Source organism: Littorina saxatilis, linkage group LG1 (assembly GCF_037325665.1).
Source record: "Littorina saxatilis isolate snail1 linkage group LG1, US_GU_Lsax_2.0, whole genome shotgun sequence".
Taxonomy (NCBI): domain Eukaryota; kingdom Metazoa; phylum Mollusca; class Gastropoda; order Littorinimorpha; family Littorinidae; genus Littorina; species Littorina saxatilis.
Genome location: NC_090245.1, coordinates 62,299,584 through 62,322,083, shown reverse-complemented (window position 1 = coordinate 62,322,083; position 22,500 = coordinate 62,299,584). Strand labels below are relative to the sequence as shown.

Sequence of the window (22,500 nt, the reverse complement as noted above, 5' to 3'; positions counted from 1 at the left end):
AACTATGTGCATGGTGCGACTGGTGCATGCAACTTGCAGTTCTATGACGGCTTACTAGTGCCAAAACCTCATAATTGTAATTATCAAGGGAAAATTAGTAATTTTCCCTTGATAATTACCATTTTCACGTGTTTATTACTAATTTTCCCGGGAAAATTACTAATTTTCCTGGAATAATTACTAACTTTCACCTGTTAATTACTAATTTTTAGTTTTGGCTCACTTCCTGACGGATTGCTAGTGCCAAAACTAAAAATTAGTAATTTTCCCGTGAAAATGAGTAACTAACAGGTGAAAACAGTAACTGTGGTCCAAGATGGCGGATGAGTAGGGACGTCTGTTGTTTGCTCTCGCAAGAAAATGTGAATTGTCTTGCATGTGAACATTAAATGTTGTTCAAGAGAGCAAGTGGCAGTACTTTCTCTTCTATTATCTCTGGTTGTTTTAGTTATTTTTTAGTTATTTTTGAAATAGTTACCTTTGATTGATACCTTAGTTTACCCTATATTTTACATTAACACGCGAGACTGCGTGTCTAAATATTTTGTTTTCGATTGTTTTTGATTGTTGACTTTAACTGTCGACGTTGTTGATTGTGTGTTTGTTTGATTGTTGGTTTGTTTGCTTGTTGTTGTTTGTTTGCTTGTTGTTGTTTGTTGTTGTCCACAATGACTTCATGCCTGTTGCAAAAGGATGGGGCGCACGTGTCGGGGAGATTGTCTCACACCCTTGGCTCTGCCTTGTTTGATTTTTTGCAACGAGCTGTGACCTAGATGGGTGGGTGGGTGTAGTCTGTCTCAATACAGAGCCAGTGTGGGAAGTTATCTCCCTGTTGCGTCAGCGCTATCTGTGTATAAACTATCTTTTCTTAACAAGGGAAATATCCAGTCGCTTATGATTATTCTCGTTCGTGGTAGTGCTGGCTTGTCTCTTGCGTTGTTTTTGTTTTTATTTCCTGCCCAGAAGCTTACTCGTAACGACCCAATATGTTGTTACGACTGCATCTGCTTAAAAGGTTACCACCCTCCAGTTAGACGTGATAGGCCCGGGGATTCCCACGGCGGCGTAGCCGTTTATGTAAATAGTAATCTGATTTGCAAACCGAGGATCGACTTGTGTGTACCTGATTTGGAAGCGATCTGGATTGAGACTAAGTTGGGTCAAGATACTCTTCTCGTTGGTGTGTTTTATAGACCACCGAGTGCAACCGTCGACCATTGGCTTCTTATCAACGATTCCGTTCAACTTGCCATGAATACCCCACATAAGTTTATTATCTTTTGTGATCTCAACGCTGATTGTACTGTTAACCCCCCGTTTCATCTGCGGGAATTAATGAACACAAACAGTTTATCTCAGTTGATATCAGAACCCACTCGAATAACCGATACCTCGTCAACTATAATCGATCTGGTATTAACTCCGTGTCCTAACTTGGTAAAAAGAGTTGGTGTTCTACCACCTGTATGCAGTGACCACTCGTGTCCTTTTGTATATTTGAATTATGACTTACCGTCGGGTGGTTCATTCAAACGAACACTATATAATTATTCCAAAATCGATGTTGACAAGTTGTTGCAAGATATGGAAAGTGTAGATTGGAATAATATAGTCGATTTAGAATCCATTGATGACGCCGCTGAAATGTTTTCCGATAAGTTAATGACGATAGCTAAAGAATGTATGCCTGTAAAGGTAGTGACAATGAACGGACACGATGCTGTATGGATCACCGAGGAAATCAAAAAGTTGATTAGGAAAAAGCAATATATTCACGCATTAGCCAAACGGTGATCTATTTGACAGACATTTAATTCCCGACCCGTCATGCACTTGTGGTTATCGTGTTGAAAATGCGGAGCACTATATTTTTCATTGCCCCTTATCTCTTCAAATACGTGAAGTCACCTTGTCAACACTGCCCAACTATGATTTGCTAACCGCTGATGATTTTCTGTATGGCAATAGAGACAAGTCAGACAGCGAAAATGCATTGATATTTGACCAGTTATTCAGGTTTATCTTATTAAGCAAACGTTTTGAATAACGAATGCATTTATCTCATCCATGTTCGAAACGACCATGTGCAGTACTGTTTACATTTCCTTGTTCTGGTAGTATTCTATTTTCAACCATGTGGAAGTCATTGTATGCGTGTGTGTGCGAGTGAGTGTGCGAGCGCGTGTGAGTACTGTTGTTAGTTTAGTATTGTTTTTTTTTTCTTTTTTTTTCCTTTTATTGTTACATGTTTGTCTACCATAATTTACCATTATTATTTTGACATTATCTCAAATTTGTTATATTAAAATCGTCCGCCAAATTTCATTTGCTTTTAAGAGTACGCTTATAAGCCTAGCTTGTTGTGCTCCATGTTCCTTATTTCATGTATGCGGTAATAGTACCAATGGAATTTATTGAATAAACTTGTTTAAACCAAAACAGTAACTGACAGCGTTAATTAGTAATTATCACGTGATAATGGGTAACCCCAGGTTTTGGCACTAGTAAGCCGTCATAGGGCTTACTAGTGCCAAAACCTCATAATTGTAATTATCAAGGGAAAATTAGTAATTTTCCCTTGATAATTACCATTTTCACGTGTTAATTACTCATTTTCCCGGGAAAATTACTAACTTTCACCTGTTAATTACTAATTTTTAGTTTTGGCTCACTTCCTGACGGATTGCTAGTGCCAAAACTAAAAATTAGTCATTTTCCCGTGAACATTACTAATTATCTTGTGAAAATTATTAACTAACGAGTGAAAACAGTAACTGACAGCGTTAATTAGTAATTATCACGTGATAATGGGTAACCCCAGGTTTTGGCACTAGTAAGCCGTCATACAGTTCTTTTGAATTTATGACGGGGAAGTAGGCTACCGAAAACGAAACAACTTTGGCTTTCAAATGTAGCCTTGTGGCAATTTCATATACTGTTGTCCCTCTCTTTTTCTCCCTGTCTATTATCTTCCCCTGACCCAAGTTGTGTCTCCCGCTAGGATTATTGTGTGTTTACTATCGTAGGGTAGACTCCTCACCGGATTCCTTTCTAACCTCTTATCTCAGAGTTAGGTGGTCGTTATGTAATGTGCCGCCAGCCTGTCTGGGTAATCGTTGGACTCGGCGTTTTGTCAAGTGGGTGTCATTTCTTTTGACAGGGTACATCATAGAAGATGCCAGGTGGCTTGGAGGTTTTAGTCTCTTACCCCCCCCCCCCCCTTCTTTGTAACTGGTTGTAATCTAATGAGCCTTATCCGGTGTGCGTAATATTTCCGGTGCGTGACACCGACGCGGCTCTCTGCCTCTTTAACGATCCCTTTCATTTGGCAGGCAATCTTAAGACGACACCCCCCGTTGGCTTACACTAGGTAGCCTCCCTATTGGCTTGTCGCCACAGGGTATCGGAAGTGACCAGCCTTTAAAAGACTGAGCATTTAGGCTAGAGGAGGGAACGCGATTTGTGATACTGAGCTGTGTGCTGCTCATATGTGTCGGTTGACGTGAACGGTCGAAGTGCTGACCAAATTTGTCGCGAAGTTGTAATCGATCGCGACTTGTGGTTTTCATTGTGTTTCTTTTACGTGTGCTCACTGAGGAGAATCTACACCACTTTCTGGTGTCTACTTTCTGGTGTCTACTTTCTGGTGTACGTTAATTAAAAGTCACGTTATCGCAACCTCTGTCTTGGCGTCTCATTTATGCTTCCTGGCCTATTTCCCCTTTCCACTCCACCCCATCACATCTGGCGCATGCGGAGCAGGGTTCAGGAAGTAGAGACGCCGTAGTTTAACACCAGAAAGCAGGGGTAGCAGTGTAGGAGGTACTCGGCGTATCCAAGATGGCGTGTCTACTTTCTGGTGTTTGCTTCTGGTGTACGTTAAATAAAAGTCACGTTATCGCAACCTCTGTCTTGGCGTCTCATTTATGCTTCCTGGCCTATTTCCCCCCCTTCAACTCCATCCGATCACACAAAAATGCTGGTCGACTGAGATTTCAACCATGTGATACTGTTAGTTGCTGTGTCTGTGTAGATTGAGTATTGCGCGTATACACACATACTTCCGCGATGATGAGCTGCATCTTACCATTGCCTAAGCAGACGAACTTTCCGATAACCGCTAGTTTCTTTGAAGTCGCCGCCACTCGGTTTGTGTTTCTATCAGTCATTTGTTGTAGTTTTGATTCAGAGGTACACAATAGCATGCTATTGCAGATGCAGAGTCGCATTGAAACCACAAACTGATGCCTAAATTCATCGCTTATGTAAAACAAGGAAAGTGAGTCACACTGGGCCACGACGGCTCATGGGTTGAAGAAACCACGAGAAGTGGTGTGTGGCTTACGCATGCTTAATAGCCATTTAAGCTAACTGTGTCATTTAATGCTGTTAAATGCTATTGCAAGTGTGTTCCATAAGGTTAGAATTGCTTATTTTGTGAAATATTCCATCGTTCTGTAAACCTCATGTGAGGCGGAGTGGGGCTTTAACATTATCGTTTGAGCGGTTAAGTATTCAACTTTTAAACGCTCCGTTTGGGTGATCTTTGCAGACTGTAATTTCTCCATGCACTATCTTTGTTTTCGTTTCCGTCTTACTTTTTCGATCCCGAGAGCGGTGAATCTTGCACGCATTGGCTAGATTACATATTTGTATATACCTACATTTGCACGGGTTTTGTCTGCTTGTGTTCTGGATGGTTGCCATCACCGAAAATGTAAGTCGATGAACAAATTCCAAACTCAAACGCAGAGGAGCTTGCACAACAAAGATATTCTCCCATTTACATTGATTGAATTAATCAGCATAGACACGGAGCATTTTTGTTTTAATTGTTACAGATGTCTTATTTACAGCACAGAGAATGTCCCTGGCACTATAATTATTATATGTTTTCATCCTTCGCCTCAACAAAGCAACTGTGAATAATCTTACTAATGAACGTTTGAAAAACGATCGGACAGAACAAAGAGAACATTATTTTGAACATAAAAGGAATGAACTTACAATTTGTAGCCACACGTTCGTCTTCATCACTTGGTTCTTTTCGTCCTGCAAATGAACAAAAATGCTTATGAGACTGAGCACAAAGGTAGTTTGCCGGTAAACAACTGGCAAGGGTCTGTGTCTTACCGGCTGGCGGGCATACAGACACAGATACACGTACACATACTCACACCGAGACAAACAGACATAGACACAGACACAGACACAGTCACACACACACACACACACTCACACCCACACTATGTTCGTGCACGTACATGAATTATGATCTATAAGAACATTCAATTGTCCCCACACACTCTCACATGCACTGGGAAGAAGTTAGAAAGCACTCGTTCTTTTATTTTTAATTGTTAGTTAATCAATACCAACAAGAACAACTGTCCATCTATCAAAATTCAAGAGAGAGAGAGAGAGAGAGAGAGAGAGAGAGAGAGAGAGAGAGAGAGAGAGAGAGAGAGAGAGAGAGAGAGAGAGAGAGAGAGATTGATTTATCGATTAATTGATAGATCTTTAATACAGATAAGAATAGAGGCTTTATGCACAGCCAATTCTAAAACAAATACATCAGTTATTCAATTATCATATGTACACTAGCTGTGCCTGTTGTTTTGGGAAGTCCTTAAAGAAATGTCCTGGAACCGTCCTAGATTATTGATTATTTCCTTCTCCTTATAACATGTTTTATTTTTAAACACACACACACACACACACATACACACATACACACACACACACACACACACACACAAACGCGCGCGCGCACACACACACACACACACACACACACACACACACACACACACACACACACACAGTCAGAAACCAGGTTTATATGTTAGTTATGGACGGTGAATGTGCAAGAAGTAGAGATGTGTTTTCTCAAATAAGAGAGAGAGAGAGAGAGAGAGAGAGAGAGAGAGAGAGAGAGAGAGAGAGAGAAGAGAGAGAGAGAGAGAGAGAGAGAGAGAGAGAGAGAGAGAGAGAGAGAGAGAGAGAGAGAGAGAATGACCCAGTTCCTCCCAGCACTTTCTGACTCCAAGTAACCAGCCTAAATGCCAGCGCATCCTGTGATAAAAGGCAGCCTGTTTTCTGTCACGACAAGAGGTAATTTTGGCAACACAATGTTCTCTCACAAAATATGGAAGAGTCAGTTCTGTTCTATCGTTTTTACAGAGATCCAGTGTGTTTGTGAGACAGTCACTCGCTCAAGATGTGAAAGGTGCCGTCCTTGCCCTGTAAACCATCTGACCCACCGTAATTATATCTCAGCTGGCGTTTACATGGCGTTACAACATTATTCAACTTGGCCACACACGTAACTGTTTACTCTGCAGTGTGAGGCTTTTTTGTTGAATGTATTTCTTCGCCGGAATCAATGCCAATCAGAAAAATCAATTAACAAAAAGTCCCACGTTGCACACAAAGCAGTCCACCTCCGGGACAACCTGTGTCTGGCCTGTCTGAAAACACCTCCGCGTGAGGGGTTTTGCTGCCAGCGCGGTGAAGATAAAGAGTGAACATTTTCTCTGCCCGCGCGGCAGCAAGCAGGATGTCTCTGAACTGAGTCAGGCTGTTGATTCTTTGTTTGTGTCGACGCTCTTCTCCAATGTAAAAGCCCAGACATAGATCAGTCTACGATACGTTTTGCGTGGAAGTTCAGGTATCTTTAAAGGTGACAGAGTAATCACCTTTTCAGCTCTTTGGCAGTCTGTTTGATTTTCAGTTTTAGTGTGGAAATGTGAATGTATGATTTAATTTTTATTTCACGTGTATTTATTACATAAAACAGGATGTGGACAATTTGCATTGAACAACATGACTACCAACAAAAAAACAAGTACAAAGCAAGCATGGTTGGAAGTGATAAACAGCCAAGTTTTCACGGTCTCTTCTTCTTCTTCTGCGTTAATCGACTGAAACTCCCACGTACACTCGTGTTGTTTGAACGAGTGGGTTTTTACGTGTATAATCGTTTTTACCCCGCCATTTAAATAGCCATACGCCACATTCGGGGGATGCATGCTTGGTATTTTTTGTTTCTATATATAACTCCACCGAACTCGGACATGTATCACAGGATCTTTCCCGTGCGCATTTGGTCTTGTGCTGGCGTGTACACACGAAGGGGAATAAGGCACTAGCAGGTCTGCACATACGTTGACGTGAGACCGGAAAAATCTCCCACCAGGCGCGGCCGGGATTCGAACCCACGACCTTCCGCTTGGGGGGTCGGCGTCTTATCCACTATTTTTTTTATTTACGAGAATTTATATCGTGCACATATCTCATCACACGAGGCGACTCAAGGCGCATGTTACCTATTAATGCCGTGTGAGATGGAATTTTTTACACAATATATCACGCATTCACATCGGTCAGCAAAGCTGAAGCCTATTTGGGCGAGCATTTACCTTTCACGGCCTTTATTCCAAGTCACACGGGTATTTGATGGACATTTTTATCTATGCCTATTCAATTTTGCCAGGAAAGACCCTTTTGTCAATCGTGGGATCTTTAACGTGCACACCCCAATGTAGTGTACACGAAGGGACCTCGGTTTATCGTCTCATCCGAAAGACTAGCACTTGAACCCACCACCTAGGTTAGGAAAGGGGGGAGAAAATTGCTAACGCCCTGACCCAGGGTCGAACTCGCAACCTCTCGCTTCCGAGGCAAGTGCGTTTACCACTCGGCCACCCAGACCCCATCCACTAGGCCATTGCGCCCGTCGATACAAGGACAAGATGAGACATACAATGCAATCTTCTTTTTTTTTAATCTGTCAGTGAGAATTCGATTTTAATGACAACTTTAATGAGCAAACTAAAAAAAATGCAGAACCAAAAAAACCAAGAAAGGTAGGTTGTTGGAACGTTTGTTATTGACAAAACAATACATTACATTCACAAATATATCGACACAACGGTCTTTAAAGTGCACAAACAAAAAAGTAACCAGAACTTAGCTTGATCGAATGTATCAGCCGCTTGTTGATTCATTCGCTTGGGACTTCCCCAACAAGCGGCTGATACATTCGATCAAGCTAAGTTCTTGTTACTTGTTTGTCTGTGCACTTTAAAGACCGTTGGGTCGATATATTTGTGAATGTAACGTATTGTTTTGTCAATAACAAACGTTGCAACAACCTACTTTTCTTGTTTTTTTATTCTGAATTTTGGAACGTTGGCAGTCTCTTTGTTTTTGGATTTTTTTCATAAAAATGCAATCCCATAGTCCGGCCTTCGTCGAAGATTGCTTGACCAAAATTTCAGTCAGTATGGTTATAAAATGAGGGCGTGACAGTGCCGCCTCAACTACCATTAAGAGCCGGATATGACCTCATCAAAGACATTTATTGAAAAAAGGAAAAACATTTATCTGGGGATATCATACCCAGGAACTCTCATGTGAAGTTTCATGAACATCGGCCCAGTAGTTTTCTCTTAATCACTCTACACACACACACACACACACACACACACACACACACACACACACACACACACACACACACACACACATACCACACCACACTCGTCTCGATTCCCAGTCTATGTTAAAACATTAAGTCAAAACTTGACAAAATAGAAAAATAAAAAAAAAACAAGTCGCGCGCGGCAAAATTAATACACTTTGTCAATCTGCCGAACTCACAGAATGAAACTGAACGTAGTAGTGCACAGCGCTGAACACGAAAGCCCGCTTTTGTCTATTCTTTTAACTTTCTGAGCTTGTTTTGAATCCGAACATAATATATCTATGTTTTCAGAATAAGGAAATGGAAAGGAATAAGGAGAAATTATTTTTGGATCGATTACGAAAATGTTAATTTCAATTACATTTTTTTAATTTTTAATGACCAAACTCATTAATTAATTTTTAAGCTTCCAAACTGAACTGCAATTCCATTAACCCGGGCTTCGTCGAAGATTGCTTGGCCAAAATGTCAATCAATTTGATCGAAAAATGAGAGCGTGACAGTGCCGCCTAAACTTTTACTCAAAGCCAGATATGACGTCATCAAAGTCAAAGTTTCATGAAGATCGACAAAATAGTTTTCTCGGAATCGATCTACACTACTCACAAAAAGTTAAGGATCACTATGAGAAAACAGGTGCTCAATAAAATCAGTTCGCTACTGTTATTTCTTTCTCAGTCAAACCAAATTGTTATGAATTCTTGTTCAGCTGTAAGTGGGCGATGTTGTGTTAGTGGGAAAATTAAGAATAGAATAAGAATAAGAATACTTTATTATCTCATAGAGAAATTCAGGCGTGGTACATAACAATAATACAAACAGGACATTGTTTTTACATAAGACATATAGCACTATATAACAGGGCAGGTTATAAACACACCTCCCACATACCTTTCTGGCCATTCCTTGCATTGTGCTTACGCATTCAGTCATGGACACATCCATGTCTCACTTACACATCGCACACATGGACATTCTTATACGCTCAACTTACCCATTCACACATGGACATTCGACCACGCTCCACTTACACATTCTTATACGCTCCACTTACACATTCACACATGGGCATTCTTATATGCTCCACTTACACATTCCCACATGGACATTCGACTACGCCCACTTACACATTCCCACATGGACATCTTTAAAGCACTGCGCTTACATATTCTCGAACACCTACGCGTATAACGGACTATGGCTAAACATCATTGCAAAAAATCATAGCATACAATATATCACAGAAAAACATACATATTAAAAACCAATACATACATGTACATTACTACTGATTGCACTGGCAGAAGAGGGGCTGAGTCGGGTATGTGGATGTGTTTACATGTTGCCAAGGGTGATGGATTTGGGGATGAAGCTGTTTTGCAGCCTGAGTGTCCTAGCTTTGTGCGTGCGAAGTCTACGGCCAGAGGGAAGGAGTTCATAGAGATGGGCAAGGACATGGGACCTATCTGAAGCTATCCGCCTACTCTTTCTCACCACACGCTTTTCATACAGGGACTCCACACTTGCTTGCTGCCTGCCAATCACCTTGCTACTGACATTCACCATTCGCACTAAGACATTCCTGTTCTTCACACTCAGACCTCCATACCAGGACACAAAACCAAAAGTGATGACAGACTCGATGAAAGAGCGGTAGAAAGTTTGAAGGATAGAAGGGTTCACATTCAGTTTCTGAAGGCAGTAGATGCGTGACTGACATTTTTTGTGTATGAGGGTGGTGTTTGCATTGAAGGACAGCTTATCATCGATAACTGTGCCAAGATACTTATATTGCACGGGATTCTCTACTACTGAGCTTGGTAGCAAAAGAAAAAGCGGAAACTTGCGAAAAAGGACCTTGTTTTGGACCGTTCAGCCCGAACACATTGCACAAGCCACATGGAAAAACCATTATGCACGTGCAAGCACTGCTGTTTATGTGTGAGATGCTGTCACTTGCTTGGCTTTTTGAGAAGACATACCACCAGTATTAGGCATTATCTGACAATGCCTCCACGACGAAAATTGAACGAGTTTGAGAGGGGACGAGCTGTTGCATGGTTCCAAGATGGTGTCCCCAAGCGAGAAGTGGCCAGGCGACTTCACGTGTCCATCTCGGTCATTGTCAGACTGATTCAACGTTTCACAGCCACTGGGAGGGTCCAGGAAAGACGCAGACATGGGCGACCAAAGAAGACAACTCCACGTGAAGATCGTCTCATTGAACGACTAGCCTTGCAAACAAGAACAGCCTCTTCCAGCATTATTCGAAGGCAGCTGAGGGTGGCTACTAACACCAACATCAGCCAGCAGACCATACGGAATCGCCTTCATGGGTTTAACCTCCGTTCTCGTCGCCCAGCTGTACGGCCACGCTTAACTCCAGCCCATAGGGCAGCACGCCGCGCCTTCTGCAGACGTCACGTGAGGTGGACACGTCAGCAATGGTCCCAGGTCCTGTTCAGTGATGAATCACGCTTCACCCTGAACCACAACGACGACCGACTGAGGGTCTGGAGGCGCCAAGGGGAACGCTACATTGACGCCACTGTCCAAGAAAAGGTGGACTTTGGTGGAGGTTCTGTAATGGTCTGGGGGGCCTTCAGCCTTCACCACAGAACACCCTTGTTTCATGTACAGGGTAACCTGACTGGCCTCCGATACCGGGATGAGATCCTTCGACCGCTGGCTGTGCCTACACTGCAGCAGATGGGACCGCAGGCTGTCTACCAGGATGACAACGCTCGCCCCCACAGGGCAAGGGTGGTCAACGACTTCCTGCAGCAGTCTGGAGTCAACAGAATGGAGTGGCCAGCATGCAGTCCCGATTTCAACCCGATTGAGAACCTCTGGGATGAGTTGGATCGCAAAGTGAGGAGCAACCACCCCCCTCCCAGGGATGTCCAGCACCTCTACCAGATGCTGCAGGCTGAGTGGCGGGCGCTTCCACAGAGGATCTTCACCACCCTGGTCAACTCTATGAGGACTCGCTGCGTCGAGTGCCAGAACAGCCAGGGCGGTTACACGCATTACTGAACTTTTGGGAGCATCTGAATGCCATGTCTTGTGATTTCAACGACTTTGTGAAATTAAATTTTGATACGTACACACTTTGATAAAATGTACAGACCAAACGATTGCTCGAAATTGAAGGAAATGTTGTATCGTTATCAATAAAGCATTGAATTAAATGTTTGCCAAATACCAACGCATTGGCTTTCTTATTTGGAAAATTATGAATTTGTGTGCAAGTGATCCTTAACTTTTTGTGAGTAGCTTACATGTCTACACACACACAAACATACATACATACACTCATACACCACGACCCTCGTCTCGAGTCCCAGGAACCTCCTCGCCCCTGAGCAAGCTGGATTCCGACAGTTCCGCAGCACTGAAGATCAGGTCACTTACCTGGCGCAAGAAGTTGAAGATGCCTTTCAGGAACAGAAGCTGGTCTTCGTCACCTGGATAGATCTTCAGAAGGCCTTTGACAAGGTCTGGAAAGATGGACTCCTTGTAAAACTGCTGAGGAAAGGCGTGTCCAGCAACATGTACCAGTGGATTCGCTCTTACCTCTATAACCGCAGGGCAAGAGTTAACGTCGACCAGACCAAAAGCAAGAAGTTCCTCCTTCGTCATGGCGTCCCTCAGGGCGGAGTCCTCTCCCCCACACTCTTCCTTCTCTTCATCGACGATCTGGTGTCTGAGATGCCCAAGGGGATCAAAGCTGCTCTCTACGCAGACGACCTTGTGATCTGGTGCAAGGAGGAGCACGCAAGTACTGCCACCTACAGAATGCAGCAAGCAGCAGATAGGCTGAACGCATGGGCAGAAGATTGGTGCGTCTCCATCAACAAGGAGAAATCCTCCACCACCCTATTCACACTGTCGCCAAAGCAGAAAGCCGGAACCATTAGGCTTGGTGGAACTCCTCTGAGAGAGGATGAAGAAGCAACGTACCTTGGTGTCACCTTTGACAGGCGGCAGACCTGGAAACCACACATTGCACAGGCAGAGACGAAGGCCCGGCGCAAGCTAGCCATACTCAGGAAGCTGGCAGGTACCACCTGGGGAGCGAACGAGAAGATACTGAAGACAGTATACCAGGGAACAATCAGACCCCACCTCGAGTACGGCTCCACAGCGTGGTCAACCTCAGCCAAGACAAACCTGCAGACCCTTGACCGTGTGCAAAACCAGGCCCTCCGACTCATCACTGGTGCAATGAAATCCACACCCATCAAGGAAATGGAGAAGCTTACCACCATCCAACCCCTCTGTCAGAGAAGAGAAGCCAAGACTATGGTACAGGCCGAGAAGCTCAAGTGCCTACCCGACCACCCCATGAAGCACAGACTGAGCAACCTCACCAAGAACCGGCTTAAACGGAGCAGTTTTGTACACGAGAGCAAGAGACTTTCTCGACAGTACAGGGAAGTCCTTCCACAGAACACTCTACCTCTGACTCAAGAAGAGGAAACCCCCAAGGCAACAGAGAAACCAGGCATCCAGATCTGCACCAGTGTTCCACATGTTACCTCAGGAGAAGATCAGAATGACACAGCTCGACAGGCACTCACCTTAGCCCTGATCGACGAACAGTACCCAAAAGAGGCGTGGATCCATGTATACACCGATGGATCAGCAACTAACGCCGTGCTCAATGGAGGTGCAGGCATTCTCATCCAGTTCCCTGGGGGACATACAGCTACATCCAGCGTTGCCACTGGCAAACACTGCACAAACTATAAAGCAGAAGCAGAAGCTCTCATGCAGGCCGCCTCCTTCGTTCAGGACTCCGCAGACCCTTGCTACCAAGTTGTCTTCCTCTCGGACGCCCTTTCAGTCCTTCAGGCCCTAGAGAACGACAAACTCCCACAGCTGGCCAAAGCATTACAGATGGTCAGACAAACCAGAAGAGTTGTCCTCCAGTGGATACCAGCACACTGTGGGATACCAGGAAATGAAAGGGCAGATGAGCTGGCAAAAGAAGGAGCCGTGGAAGACCAACCTGAAAACAGTGTCAGCTTTAGTGAGCAGAAGACAATCATCAAGGCATTGATGAGGCCAAGGACAAACAGAGATGACTACCACACAATGTCCAGAGAGCAGCAAGTCAACCTCATCAGGCTGCGTACTGGCCACAACAGGCTCAATGCTCACATGAACCGAAAGTTCAAGCTGGCGCCATCACCAACCTGTACCTGCGGTCAAGAAGACCAAACAGCGGAACACATCTTACAGCGATGTCCCTTACTAGATGAGGAACGAAAAGAAGTGTGGCCGTCACCAACTCCCTTGCAGACCAAACTATACGGCAGTCGACAGGAGTTGGAGAAAACGACAACATTTATCACCAGTGCTGGACTGATTGTGTAACCTCTGCGAACGCCAAGAAGAAGAAGAAGAGTCCCAGTCTGTGTTAAAACATTTTTAGTCATAACTTGACTTTATGTAAGAACCAAAAATAAAAAGTGGAGGAACGTGTAACGAGGTAGGTATTAAAACACACAAGTTTTGGAGCAATGCACACACTTGTTTAGCAGCAAAAACACTCTGCTCCTAAGCTGACACAAAACATGCAGCGCTCTCCTTCCTACAGAGGGACAAAGTAAAGAGGTGTGTGTGTGTGTGTGTGTGTGTGTGTGTGTGTGTGTGTGTGTGTGTGTATGTGTGTGTGTGTGTGTGTGTGTGTGTGTGCGTGCGTGCGTGGGTGTAGGTGGAGAGAGAGACAGAGACAGAGAGCTTCGACACAGTAAGCCGGGTTGTTTATGCTTCTGAATGTTCGATCCTCCTGTTTTGTTGTGTGTAACATTTTTTGTTGTTGTTGTTCCATGCAGTGTATTGTTTCGCTACAATGTTCTCTCATATTTCAAATACAGATTTTTTTGGATAGGAAAACAACTTTTGTATATTATATCAGTAAGCACAATATGATTTTATAATAATTTTATTACTAACATTTCTGACATTGAAGTGCGTAGATATTTCGCACGCAGTAACAAGTGTTTCTTTTCTGTTTTCTGTGCGCTTGTCTAGTGACTGACGAACAATTAATTCCGTGCGAGGATCATAGGGACCCTGCCCTTAACCTAAAGTTAACACTCGCCGACATAGTACAAAACTTCACCAGTAGAATATGTGTACATGAATCGACTCTAAGAATTAGAGGCGAGTTCTCCCAAATTTAGTTATCCGATTCACCAAACAAAATACTGATATGTTTACAAAGACGTGCTGTGCGACTCAGTGTTTTTTCTTCCCTGATCTTCAGCATGATGAGAAAATAGCATTCCGTTTTTTGAAGTCCCAGCTTTAGCATGAAAAGCAGTGAATCTCCTGTTTCACAGTCCGTGGTCCGATGTTTACAGAATACAGAATCTTTAATTGCCCAAGGTTGGGAATTTGTTATGACCAGCATAAACAATTTGTTTCAGCATAAACATTAATGAATTGTTGTTCATTTTGTAGTGCAATATTCAGCAAGACAAGCAGCGAAACTAGTGTTTGACAACTATTCGTCCGACCTTCAACAAGACGACAAATATAGATATAGTTCGAAGTCCTATCTCTCACGTTACAAGCAGCAAGGATAGAGTTTGCCAATTTGTGACCCTCCACCACGAAATGAGTCGCATGTCACCTCGCGCTGTTCTGCGCTAGGCTTAATATAAATCCGGGGAGTGTCTGGTAACAGTGTGAGGGTCACCTTAGTTACACGCTTATAACTCAAACAGTTTTTGCTCTTTTCTAAAACGGTTTTCACCACTGGATAGAGCATAAAAAACTCGTTAGGAAAATGTAAAAATATGAACATCATGCAAAGGTGACATGCGACTCATTCCGTGGTGGAGGGTCACATTTGTGTACACTCTTTGAGATTTTGCTATCATTCTTTGTTTGCAGTAGAAACGCGGGGTCAAAACTGCTAAAATGTAACAAATACGGTCTTAGCTGTCATATATAGCAATTTTTGTGTGATAAAAGCTTTGGCTGTGGACAGAAACGAGTCCGTTTTAGGCGTCAAATTTAGAGTGAACGCTGCCAAAAGTGAAAAAAAAAGATAAAAAGCCTAACGGTTTTGAGGTTTGTGTTTCTGCAACTGTTTTGACATGTGCAAGTTATCCAGAGAGGGTGAATACAGCGAATGAAATTGTTTTTAGCGCTCTAGCGCCGTTAGTTTGTCAGATCAAGAGGTGGTCCATATTAGGAGCCCTTCCCCTACTTTCTGTATTCTTATGAGTACGTGCTGCAAGAACATTTCTTTTTATTGTACGTCAGGCCACCGTAAAGCCTGTCCTTAATTGGACGAAGTCGACTACGCGTAGCTCACTTCGCGAAGCTACCGGAACTAGACGAAGCTTCGACGAAGTCCAAGGGAAGGCACTATGGCGGAGAAGAGAGTTATCTTTTCATGTCTTGGCGTCTCAAATCTTATTAGCCAGAAAGCGCATGCGCGTAGTCTCGACGAGCGCGTGGTGTACTTCTTTCTGGCTAATAAGATTTGAGACGCCAAGACATGAAAAGATAACTCTCTTCTCCGCCATAGTGCCTTCCCTTGGACTTCGAGTTTCATTCAACATGTCAATGCATCGCAGTATGAAATAATACAGGTAGGAGGTTAGTTCTTGTACTTCGGGTCAACCAAAGTCGATAAATTCATTCTTCACTACGGTATTGAGTCTGATTTCGTCGTCCATCTTGAATCGAAAAGCACTCAAAAAAACCAAGCTTAAACGATCTCTAGTTGTGAACGACAGCACTGAAATGTCGCGCAACACACATTTGGCAAAAATTTGCAAGGAGACCGACTTTGGAACTCGTGACGTCAAATGTTCGAAACAAATTACAACATTTGCTTCCAAAATACGTCATGTTTGGCCGATTGTGTTGATTCTCCAGAGTGTTTCGGTGTAAGGTGCGAGCACAGATTACAACAGAAGCTGAGACACATGACATCAAAGATCGGACTACTTTCAAGTTCGGATGCACGAAATACACCCATTGTAACACAGACTTCCGGTTCAGGCGTCGAGGCCCTGTATGAGATGTTAATAGACGCAGTGATGAGTCCAAAAACATTACAACACACGACTTACCGCATTTAAATGGTACTAAAAAGATTACACAATGTTCTATTGTAACTCACTTGGGAATCCCTTGCGACTTTCTTTGTTTAGTGGGGCACTGAGGGGGTCTCGGCAAGCCCCCGTAAGTGCCCCACTAAACAAAGAAAGTCTCTCGGGATTCCCAAGTGAGTTATAAATAGAACATTGTGTAATCTCTATGTATAGCTCCGCTTGTGCGTGACAATCTAGCGTCTGACAACAATCCCTGTTTATTTATGTGACTGTACATGCGGGGCTACTCACAATGGAGATGATCTGACTGAGGGCGAGACTGAAGTTGATCTGCAGGGAGTGGTTGACCTCAATCACGGGGCGGATCAGCGGGTTGTAGCCGTTCTTCTCGAACAGGTCGTACACCAGGCGCTTCTCGTTCTCTCCTGAAAATACACACAACACTCAGTCTAGACCAACACAACATAAGGACAACAATGGGCAGGGCCGGATCTGGGGGGGGGGGGGGTGTTCCTGGGGTTCCGGAACCCCCCCCCCCCCCTGGCCATCCAATGTACCTCTCAGAGAAAAAAAAATGTGGACTTTGGACCCCTGCCTTCAGTTGGAACCCCCCCCCCCCCCCCCCTCAAACGAACTTGGTCCGGCCCTGATGGGTGTGGTGCGGGGGCGTGGGTAATTGTGTGTGTGTGTGTGTGTGTGTGTGGAGTCTAGAATCTCAGCGGTCACGAAGAATTGCCGTTGAAAAACTGCTGTACCAATCTTTAAGCGGAGTCTTCATTGAGAGTTGCAAGTTGCGTTGCACGGACAACGTTAGGCGTGCCGCTCACCTACGCAGCTTCAGCGGGACTACATCTGCGCAACGGATTATGACGACAAGATGCATGCGTGCTGCGTGTATCTGAGGTTCGCACACACAGCGTCAATGCCGCGAAAGTCCTTAGTTTTGTAGCGAGGGGATATTAAAATGTGCACGTTCTTTCTCTTATGCTATACGAAAAGAATTACTTTGGTTTTTGAATGAAGTTGAATTGAGCATTACTACCAAGACTCTTGACAAAATTCGATTTTTATCGTCAAAAAAGTTATTGCAATTTTGGGAAACAGTAACCTTTCTTCTCTCAGAGACAATTTGAATTATTGGCCTTAGAGTGTTTAACGTACGTTATTAGTTGTTTTATAAGAGGTAGGGGTAGACAAAATCATAAATCCAAAGAATAAATATATCACATTACTTTTGAATCATATCCATAACATGTGTCCAAATTGTATATTTATTATGCTTATAAATACCTGTTCAAAAGCCCCCGCCGCCAAAGTAGTAGTGCTGAATGTGAAAAAATTAGTTATTAAATATAGTTAAAATAGCCAAAGCTCGCACTCTCATCATACAAGTAACTGTGTTTATACCAGGTTATATGTAAGATGGGAAAAGAATCTCCCACTCAGACAACCTATAACCATTCCCATGCACATGAAGATGGAGACTGACAAAATATCCCTCTTAGGCACAACCAAAAACCTGCCAACTGATACTGTCACTCCAAAATTATTTAAAAAAGAAAACATGAGAAGAAAAAGTAGAAACATAAAAAATAAGACCCAATTAAGGATCGAACCCAGCACATATAGTTAATGTAGATATAATTGATGATGAATTGAATGTGTTTAAAAGCAAACCCAAGTTAATTAAGTTATATTTAAAGAAAAAACGGAATTATAGCATTGAAAAATCTCATGCAATCGATTTTTGGAAAAGAAAACTAGATTTTGTTTTTGTCGAACAGACGTGGTTGTTGCCACGACAGGTGACATAAGAAGTGCGCCTGCGTGTGTTGCAATGGAGAATGTGTCACAATTTATATCCCACCAATATTTTATTACATAAAATGAAAGTAAGTCAAACAAAAAACTGTAACGAGTGCCCACATATTTTGGATGTCATGGAGCACTTTTTCTATGAGTGTCCCCGAATTAGAAGGTTTTGGACTTATATTGAAAAAATGTTGAACAGTCTGACAGGTCGGGCTTTCTTATTGTCTATTACAGATGTATTATTCGGAATCGAAAAATGTCAGGAATCAGCGTTAATTAACCATGTTTTATTGATAGCAAAAATGTGCATTAGCAAAGTTAAGAAAACTAAATCGCATATTCCATTGGAAATTGTATTTCAACAAGAACTTGCGCTACGAAAGGTGTATCCCCATTGTCCTTAGTTAGATTGTTGTTGAATTAAAAAGTAATTTAATGGAAATGTAACCTGTAATGCAAAAGAAAACAAAATTAAAATTTCATTGAAGAAAAAAATAAAAAGAAGACCAATGAAGAAGGATATGCTCACCGCCCAAAAAGAAAGAAAAAAAAAAAAAAAAAAAAAAAAAAAGACGAAAGAGGCAAAAAAGATGGGTTGAAGCAACCTTGCATGCAACTGAGGTCAAAAAAAAAAAAAAAAAAAAAAAAAAAAGGATCGAACCCGTGACCGCCGGGTTTGTTGCGCCACGTCTTATCCATTACACCACGTTGGCAACTGAAGATTGTCAACAATGAAATAAATACATACACTCTTCAAAAAAAGTTAAGTTGAAAAAACGGATCTAATTATAAAAAATGGCCAAAAAATTAAACATCGACATAATAATTAAAAGATTAATGAGTTTGAATTAACAAATGAACAATGAGTCTTGACCTAGAATTTTGTTTGGCAGGCAGAGTTATTTCCCTTTGTGGGACTTCTCAAAAGCTTCTGCATTTTGGAAGAAAAAGGGTGTTTTTTATAGCCCCATGAAATTTGCGGAACGCATGCCAGGGCAAAAGGTTGTGATGCACGTGCTACAACAGGGTCCTGGCTATGAACATCGCTCACCAGCTTGTGTTTAAAGGTTGACACGCTCACACAATTATGCACAGTAGCAACATGCCCCCACGAAGAAAACTGAGCGATTTGGATAGAGGAAGGGCAATAGGATGGCTACAAGACGGTGTTGCTGCCAGGCAAGTGGCCCAGAGGCTTGCAGTGGCTCCCTCTGTCATCATCAGACTAAAACAGAGATTCCACGCAACTGGAAGAGTGCAGGAGCGACAACGTTCTGGTCGGCCCAGATTCACCACACAAAGAGAGGATCGCTTCATTCAGAGGCAGGCCATGCAACAAAGAATGGCTACGGCAAACAACATTAGGCAACGCCTACAAGCTACCACCAACACTGTTGTTAGTGGTCAGACGATCCGAAACCGCTTACACAACTTTGGCTTGCGTGCAAGGCGTCCAGTCCGAGGAACAACCCTGACTGCTAATCACCGAGCAGCTCGCCGAGCCTGGTGCACTCAACATGTGAGGTGGCAACGTCAGCAGTGGGCTCAGTGTTGTTTACAGATGAGTCCCGCTTTTGCTTGGAACCTGCTGATGGTCGCATCCGAGTGTGGAGGCGTCGCGGAGAGCGCTTCGCAGAAGGCGCTGTTCGGGAACGACAGCGTTTTGGCGGAGGCTCTGTGATGGTCTGGGGAGGGATCAGCACACGTCTAAGGACACCTCTGTACCATGTAGTGGGCAACTTGACCGGTGTCCGCTACCATAATGAGATCCTGCAACCCCTGGTCGTTCCAGCCTTCCAAGCGATCGGCGCTCGTGCGATTCTTCAGGATGACAACGCACCTCCCCATCGCTCTGCAGCTGTAAACACCTTCATCCAGCAGGCCAGGGTCAACAGGATGCTGTGGCCAGCCAACAGCCCGGACCTGAACCTCATAGAGCACATGTGGGACGAGCTTTGTCGTCGGGTACAGCAACATCACCCTCCTCCTGCCAATCTGGGTCAACTGCTGCAATGGCTCCAGCAGGAGTGGAATGGAGTTCCCAGAGCATTCATATGCAACCTGATCCACTCCATGCGCCAACGATGTGTCGAATGCCTGGCACACAACGAAGGGCACACGCGTTATTGACACTGATTCACATTGTTGTGAATTCCATTTTCGAGGGTTGTCACGTTTGACACACTCTAGCTAAATTGTCGCTGCTGCGTTCGATCTTTGCTTTGTTTGTCATTACTCGGTTGTTCAATGATATAATTTTTAAAAAATGAAAGAATTCGGTTTTGTCTGTTTTGTGTGGCTTGCTTGTAAAAAAGTGATCCTTAACTTTTTTTGAAGAGTGTAGTTGAACGCATGCATGCAATCTCGCAGCGATTAAAGTCTTTGGTGATCAGTATCGTGTTATTTAGAATAAATATAATGTAAACACTTGTTTTACTGTGCCTGTGGCTGGTGGGTACCACCAGTCACAACCCCTCGGTCTGCATGCTTTTATGGTGCATTTTTGTCTTAAATTGTGAGCTGATGTCAGGTATGTTTGACTGACCAGCAGTGGACCGCTCACTTGGCATTTTACCTGCGCCCGCGTCGCAGCAGCGCTCTTCACTAGCTCTTACCGCCTCTGCCCCATCCACCTCCCTTGTTAGTTATAGCTGGCTGCGCTTTTTCATAATTTTGTATCTGTACCGAAGGATTATGTATACGTTCTGTGAAATGTTATGTGTACCTTATATGGAAAACGTATTGTTGTTATTGTGTAATAGGGGTGCTAGTTTTAAATTTGTTAAACCCCAAGTGTTCTTAAATAATATGTGATTTTTGTCCCTATGAAATTAAAAAAACTTGCCATCGGTTTTTGACACCCATAGGGAACTTCTTGTCACATGAATTTTATGGTTGTGGTTGTGATGGTGTGTGTGTGGGTCTGTATGTGTGTGTGTGTGTGTGTGTGTGTGTGTGTGTGTGTGTGTGTGTGGGTGTGAGTTAGTGTGTTGTAGCCTTCTATGAGTGCGTGTGTGTGAGCGTGCTTGGTTGCGTAAAAGTACTAGTTTAATGATATTGGTACTAAAATGACTGTGTTTTAAACGTAACGATCACTGGACTATGCATGCAATGAACACACGCACAACACATGGGAATCATTTATTTATAAATGGCCGTCTACAAGCGTTGACACAATTTGATAAGGAGACACACACCTTCCTCCTTTGACAAAAGAGCGGATTGTGTCCCTTCACATACATTGCTCTGATTGGTTAGTCGCCCGCAACATGCACGCAGCATGCGTCAAAATTAGGATCGCTTCTATTCTGGAGCGGCATGTCGCGCAACCGATTTCAATTTTTGTTTTCTTCGCGCTACACGTTGCCTGAAAAAAACACCAGGCCAAGCACATATGCAGCGACGCGGCTATGACGCTTCGTGAGCGACGCCCCTTACCGTTGAAAACTACATTAAAAGTATAACGTTGGTGTCTGTTTTGAAAGAAGTGACCTGGTGTTCATGCAATGACGTCACGTGCATCACGACAGGCAAGGATTGACCAAGGCTCTACCGTTTTTGTGTTTAGTAATAGGGCTGTCGATTTTTCTTACTATTTGCACAGTCAGACGCTCGACTGACTCGTAGAAAAGAGCTGCACGAGTCAGTCGCATAAGATTCTCTCGTGGCTTTGGGCGATAGGACTTGCTCTATTCTCCACGAGCCAGTCGTAGGTGAGGACCAATCAGAACGCGCCGTTGCGGCCTTCACGCTGTGACTTGAACAAAATGGCGAAAAGGAGACGTTTTATGCGTGTACAGCGGTCGGGGACCATCAGATGCAACTGTCTGGGAACTTATTTTTTCGCAAAGGCAGAATGCTGAAAGGTGTTGTTTTTTTTAGAAAGGGTAGAGCGATGTTCGAACATTAGCAGAACCCACTTCTCCAAAATAGCGTCTGCTCTCGTGTGACGAATGGGTGGCCTACGAGTTGATCGGCGATCGGCTCCCGATCGGCTCGTAAGAACAAATCTCACGATTGAATCGCAGTGTGTGACGCCGGCTTAACACATACACATACACAGGTTGTGTTATGGAGGAGGATATTCAAATCTAAAACTAAAGCAGAAAAAATAGA

The 22,500-nt window shown here is 43.5% G+C and overlaps 1 protein-coding gene across 1 annotated transcript in view; it reads right to left on the bottom strand.

Moving 5' to 3' along the window:
- Window positions 1-22,500, bottom strand: part of LOC138975852 (acetylcholine receptor subunit beta-like 1) — a 110,155-nt gene that overhangs the window by 31,776 nt on the left and 55,879 nt on the right. Inside the window, exons 2-3 of the mRNA XM_070348623.1 lie at window positions 16,864-16,997; window positions 5,008-5,052 (exon numbers count right to left, since the gene is read on the bottom strand). Coding sequence (XP_070204724.1) covers window positions 5,008-5,052; window positions 16,864-16,997 — 179 coding nt within the window. The remainder of the gene's footprint in view (window positions 1-5,007; window positions 5,053-16,863; window positions 16,998-22,500) is intronic.